This window comes from Lepidochelys kempii, chromosome 1 (genome assembly GCF_965140285.1).
Source record: "Lepidochelys kempii isolate rLepKem1 chromosome 1, rLepKem1.hap1, whole genome shotgun sequence".
NCBI classification, from domain to species: Eukaryota; Metazoa; Chordata; order Testudines; family Cheloniidae; genus Lepidochelys; species Lepidochelys kempii.
Window position 1 is genome coordinate 164255784 of NC_136380.1, and position 6744 is coordinate 164262527.

The window sequence follows — 6744 nt, forward strand, 5'->3', positions numbered from 1 at the left end:
TGTAGCGCTACTGGAGAATCCATACAAGTCCACATGAAAAATCATAAATTGGCCAGAAAACAAACCACATCTGTCTTTTGAAAACTATCCCCCCTTCATGCCCAGTAGCCATATACTTTGTTTTTAAGAAATTGTCTTCCTCATCAACAAATGATGAGGACAATGTACGTGGCATGTGTTTGAGACTGTACAAAAGCACTTAGCAGTTGAAAGAAGGAAGTTTAAAGAAGACATTTCCTGTATTCATGCATCTCTAAATTAATTCAGTGTTATCATTCCCATTGTTGAATTAAACCTAAAAGGACAGTTCCATTTCCCTACAAACTGTTCTGCCCCAGCAGACGGCTCAGGATTCTAATCCCACTACAATAGACAATAATTCATATTTTCCCCCAAGGGTTGGGTTTGAATGTTCTTTTTGCAAACTATCATTTGTAACCATGTTTGAAACAACCCAGCTTAGCAGTCAAATTACTATTAGATTTAAGTAAATATAGGACTTAACTCTCATTTGCATGATGGCCCCTGTACACTGCTCTGTAAGTTACATTTATACCCACTTTAAGGCCCCCCGTTACACAGCCAGAGCAGGCCTTTGTGTATGTGGCAGTCAGGCCCATCCTGTCATACTGCTACTGAGGATTTTTTGCATAATTATGATAAATAATTTTTTGGAAAGGAAACAATCAATTTCCAGAAAGTGGCCCACAGTCTGAGATAGGTGATATGTGTCCTGGTTTACCTTTGTCTTTGAAACATTCATTATTATTTTCTGAGTGACCTTTTTCATTCGTGTATTTGACAATTCAGAAATAATAGATGATTTTTTATTTGAGCAAAATTCTTTCTTGTTTACCTGCATCATAACAGTTTTTGTTTATTTAGCTTGGTCAGTACTGATCACTTGGCATTTTTTCCTCCTTATTGTAGAAGAGTTGCATCAACAGACTTACTTGTATTTATGTATGTAAATAGAGTTAAAAAGCTACATAGCAAAATCTTGTTAGTGCTTGTAATTACTCTGCATTTTTTAAATTTTTCTGCGTTTTTAATGAATTTATCCTTGTGTTGGCTAAATACTGGAGTGAAGCTTGTTTCTTTCCAACTTAGTTATTTTAGGCTTCAAAATTAACTACATTTTATTCACTTTTATAAACAGTTATAGCATGGTCTCTCTCAAACACTCTTCACTTCTTTTTTTTTTTTTTTTTGGTAGGGGTGAAATGAATGTGCAAACAACTGTGGGTTCTTTGTGGTTTTCTGGCTGTGACAGTTATGACTTCGTTTTAAAAAAGAAACTTTCAGTCTGAAATGACTGTATGGTAAATCTGATAGAGAACACAATGGGAAATGTGATCCTATCAGAACAGCACCAGAGTATGTTTGTTCTGCATTTACTGGATATGTTTACAAAACAGACATTGCAATGTACTGGAATGGTCACATTTTCCTTCAACACTGTCACCCTGAACATTTTCAGAAGGGGAAACTTTCAAGCACTGGTGGTTTATTTGTTGTTGTTGTTGTTGTTTTAACCAGATAGGAAAAGAAAATGGAGTAGATTTCCCCCACTACAAGATGTCTCTAGATACCACGTCAAAGTAGACACTTACTGTACGTAGTGAAGACAGTGTCCAGTGCTACAGGAAAATTCATTATGACTAGCATGCCGAGCAGCGGGACTGCTAACTTAGTTCGAATGGAGACTTGCTTTCTTTCTTTGTACCACAGTTTCTTCTGTAAATTCAATATTATAATTAGTGTGAATGACAAATAAAATGTTTGGCAAGTATGCACGTTGGATTGATTTGTTCTTTTATTAGGAAGGGAATAGCCTATAACTCCGACAGTGAAAGGCCATTGGCAAGGTATCAGTCACAATTTCAAAAAGATTTTCCTTAAAGTTTGCCAGTCATATGCTGACATGCTTACTCTTTTCTTTTCTTTTTTTTAATTCCATACCCTTCTGGAGAAGGCCAGCAAAAGACCTATTAGGCCACTTCAGTCTTCAAAATCGAACTTAAGTGCTGCGGAGGCCTAACAATTGAATTAAGTCTTTGGCTTCTTAATTAAATCAGAACTTTCCAAGAGGTCCTATATCTTCTCTCCCACTCTAGATCTTTCTTCAGATACAAAACATTAAAGTAAATTTCCCCTGTTTCAGAAGAGACTTGCAGTCTTCAGTGCGTGTTCCAACAGTATCTTATCTCTTTCACCACTTTATTTGGCATTGTAGGATGCATTCTGTCTGGCTCTGCTGAGCAGTACTTTAATTCAGGAAGCATCAAAACAAATAGTCCTAGATAATGTAACTTACAAGGGGCATTGGCAATTTTTTTTCAAACAAATGAAGAAATGCTATGCCAATGACTAGCATTAATGCAACATTAATGTCAGGGAATCGAGTGGATCAACAGAGCTAAGACTGAAAGTTCAATCTTACATCTTCCATTTGTGCATATATTTTAAAATATGTTTTTGTAGCTTTACACTAAATTTGTCAATATACTGTATTATATAATACAAATTAAGCCTCTTATCCTTCCATACAGCAAGGTGCAGTACAGTATATATCAGTTTTGCCTTCATTTACGTTGTCAATGAGATCTACAAAACAAGCCAGTATAAAGAGAATCTGTTCTGCTATATGACACCTTGTCAGACACCACACAGTCCCTCACGTGATGATTCATGCAATCACTATAAAATTATGGTCAGAAACATGAACTAAGGAAAAACTGTTTCTGAATTAGAGATGGTTAAACTCTCTTACTGGGCGCAGTAACCATACAAGCCACACCCCAGACAGAACCATGTTCTGTGGAAGCTTGCTCTGATGTGCTCATCTGACAGAATTACTGGTAACTCAGTTCAGTATGGCCCCGAAGCAGCACTTGCCTCAGCACAAGCAGCATTGGGCTGCTGCTATTTTAGCGAAGGTCCCCCACACAGATTTTCCTCCTTTGCCTGGGAAAAGCCACACAACCAGAGTGAGTGCACTTGTAGAGAAATTGGTGAGGTACTGGGAATCTATTCATTTGGTTTCTCGCTTAAACATGCCAAGCAGGGAGGCAACAAACACCAAACACTATTATATCAAGGGCACACCAGTGGAAATGTTTATCTTAGTTCTTGAAAATGATACTGAGGCTAATAGAGCGGAGCTCTCAGCTTGCTTAGGTTGATGGGAGCAGGTGGGAGTGAAACCTTACTAGAGGAGTCTAGGGGGATCCAACCCAGAGCTTTCAACCGTAACACATTTCACAATAAGTTCCACTTTAGAGCCCCTTGAGACTCCCTGTCCCGCAGTATTGCTAAGGTTGACAGTGTAAACTGGACTGCAGCAGCTTGGACAATAGTCCACATCAGCTGCCAACTGGTGGCGGGGTGGAAGGAAGAGACACTGTCCAAGGAGCACGCTCCCGGGCTTGTGTGGTGGTGGTGACATGACTATGTGCAGGTCCCAGGTGTGTGTTGGCAGCACCTTCCCTCTTCATGCACATGGAAGGAGCCATTGCAAGCCACCATCTGCTGCCCATCTATATCCCAAGGAAGAGGAGCCAGGAAGGACCCTGAGGAGCTGCCTATGCCTTCCATCTCCACCTCCCTAGATGAGCTTGCTGTCTGGGCAGATAAGAAGGTGGGTGAGAAATTCAAGAGGAGACATTGCCACCAGAACACTCCACCGTTGCTGTTCCCTGATAGCTCCAGGTAGTTTCCTGATACCTTATTTTGGGAGTGGAGTAAGAGCACTCTTATCTTCAGCCTCTGGCTCATTTGGGAAGGGCAGGAAGAGGGGAGGGTAAAGAACTGGGAGAGGGAGCCAAATGGGGAAAGTGATGGAGACAAAGGACAGAAGCAGCTGTTTGTGAGAGGAGGAATGACATGGCGGACAAATGAGCTGTTGCATTTTGTTGAGTGTCAGATTTTAATGGCTTATAATTATAAAGCCTGTTGTTAAGGAGGTTTCCTCACTGTATGCATCAAATAATAAACCAGTTTTATTCAAACAGTGAAAAAAAAAACATCTTTTAACACAGGTTAGAAGCCATTAAACACTAGAAGCCACTAAACCGTCAGCCATGGGGACAACACACAACAAAGCACAGGAGTGCCACATTTTGGTCTCACATTTCCGTGGTTTGTGTCACACGCTGGCAAGTTTGGAGTTGGTCTGAGCCTGGAAATCATGTTACAGCCCTTCTCAAGAGCAGGTATAAAACATCCCGGTACACCCAGATAGTTAAAAATTACATTATAACCATGGTTGGTGAGGACACACACCTAGCTATAAACTCAGTAAAATCCTCTTGTGCATAGGGAGGCCCTTATTCACAGTGTTTACATTGTATGGTTCCAACAACACTACCGTTCTCCCATGTTGGAAGACTGGCTTATGCCACCCTGGTTTCCTAACACAGCTAAACCATGGCAGTGTAAATGGGCCAAAACTGTATTTTAAACTTGCTCCCGCTTTGTGCAACAGGTTCGGGGTCTTGCAGAGCTATAGAATGATTTGGGAACCTGCCTAAACTATGGTTTCCCACCCTTCTTTACGGCAAGCTCACAGCACATTTCATTTTTTTAAGTATGTCCGGGAGCTACCATGTTGCCACCGGGCTCCCCAGTGCAGGAGAACTTAGAATGTAGGCAGCACCATAGTCAAAGAATGTTTGAATTACAGCTCGTCTTAAACTACTGCAGATCTTACGTTATTGCTTTGTGGGGGAGGGAGACAAGCTGTAGATAAAAGCATGTTTAACCCTGAGGAGAAGGAAAATAAAAACTCAGAAGCTACAGGTCTTCAATGGAATGTCTAGCTGCTGAATTAGGGAGCTTGTTTTCTGGTTTTAAATTACAGGGACACCTAGAAGTCTTCCAGACTGCATTAGTCATTGCGAGTCACTGTCTAGGAATTGTTTGGGTTTGCAAGAGGAGGCTAAAACAAATTAGACAGAAAAGCTAATACAGTGTTTTCAAACACAATGTGCTTTCAAAGCTCTGAGGGGGTTATGTTCAATTTCAGGGCTTCACAAAACAGAGAGTCATAAAAAAATAAATAGAGATGGACAAGTTATGTCACATCATATGGCCCATCACCTGCCACATAGGACTGCTTCCTATCACGCAGTTAAAAGTGCTTCTGTCTAATGTAGTTTTAAATGTCCCAACTTAGTGAGGGAGCATCTGTGGCTTTTCTTTTGGAGGCTATTCCACCAGCTTATAGTTATCTGAGTATGGAGCACCATTGTTATGTTCAGTGTTATACAAACAGAGGAAATACAGCCCGTGTCCTATGGAATCTACAGTTTAGCAAGCTGTGACTGAAACAGGGTTCCTATGGAGCTGTCCCATATTCCCTGTCTAGCTAGGGAGGCAGGGTCCTGATGTGCACCCTGGAGGTGGTGCATGTTGGCTGGGAAGCTTTGCTCCATGCATGCCCAGCACAGCTTACCTCCGTGCTGAACACTGGGAGACCAAGATTAACAATAGGGGATGATGCTCACTCTGTGCGGGGGATCACCACACAGCCTACATAGCACTGAAAAGCTACTTTGAGGGCTGAAATGGTGCATTGGCTTTGTGCTGTCCATCTGCATGAGGAGAAATTTGCCCATTTTGCGCAGGCACGAGAGGTGATGGCCAGCGCCTCCTAACTCTGCCAAATCTCAACCAGTTTTCCCTGGAATACCAACATCTCTCACTGAGGAGACATGGCACTCATTCTGCCCACGTCTAGTTTCCTCCCCAGGACATTTGTGGTGTTGAGATGCCCAGAAGTGAATGTCATATTTTACCCGTAGTCTCATCAAAAGACTTAAAAGGGGACTATTATTATCGTGTATTATTTGTATTGTGGGACTGGCGGTGGCCCCAGTGTGCTAGGTGCTGTACTAACAGCAATAAAAAGATGGCTACTGCCCCAAAGAGCTTACAGGCTAAGAGTAATGCTACAGAAAGCAGGTGGGTATGGAGAACAGATGAGGGGAACACAAGGTAACAAAACGATGATACTGGTCAGCACAATGGGCAGCGATCTCAGCACACCAGCTTGTCTACCCCCTGTTCAGTGTCTTGTAGGCATCACAGCAGAGGAGACAAGGGATAACATGGTGGCATCGAGGATGTTTACACGGAGCTTCTCCCATGCTTAGCAGCAGCTTGGGAGAAAGCGCCAAAGGTGGTTCTTGGAAAATTTAACACACACACAGGCAATGAAGTGAGAACAGAGGGAGGAGTCAACATCCCAACAGCATACAAGAGAGGATAAGCAGGGTGGGGATAATCTGGGGCTATCACTTCCCTGCTTTGTAATTTGATGCTTCTCCATGGGCAATCCATAATTGCACTGGCATTTTGCTGCCATATTTCATTGCAGAGTCATGTCTAATTCGCTGCTTCCTATTGCTCCAGAATCTTATTCACCATTATTGAGACAGAAGAAAAACTACGTGTGAAAAGCAATGAAACATGGTGGGTGCACAGTTCATAAAGGGGGGTTGTTCTCCAGACATGCCCAGGAGGCAATCTTTGTTGTCAGAGGTGCTCTCTGTCTCCATCACTTCCTGTTTCTTATGAGGTGACTGGGCTATGACTCTTCAGGACATGTTGGTCAGATTTTAGGGTCTTTGGGCCAAAAGTCTGTCCAGGCCTTGCCTTACCATGTATGCCCATACATTCAATGGCCAAGATGATCCCAGACTTTGATTCAGTAAATCACATGGCATGATTGGGAGGCCAGTC

General features: G+C 42.2%; 1 protein-coding gene across 1 annotated transcript in view; it reads left to right on the forward strand.

The window, feature by feature from the left end:
* Nucleotides 1-1896, forward strand: part of RUNX1 (RUNX family transcription factor 1) — a 210648-nt gene extending 208752 nt beyond the window's left edge. Inside the window, exon 9 of the mRNA XM_073361398.1 lies at nt 1540-1896. Within this exon, the coding sequence (XP_073217499.1) occupies nt 1540-1622 (83 nt within the window). The 3' untranslated portion in view covers nt 1623-1896. The remainder of the gene's footprint in view (nt 1-1539) is intronic.
* Nucleotides 1897-6744: the final 4848 nt, after the last annotated feature.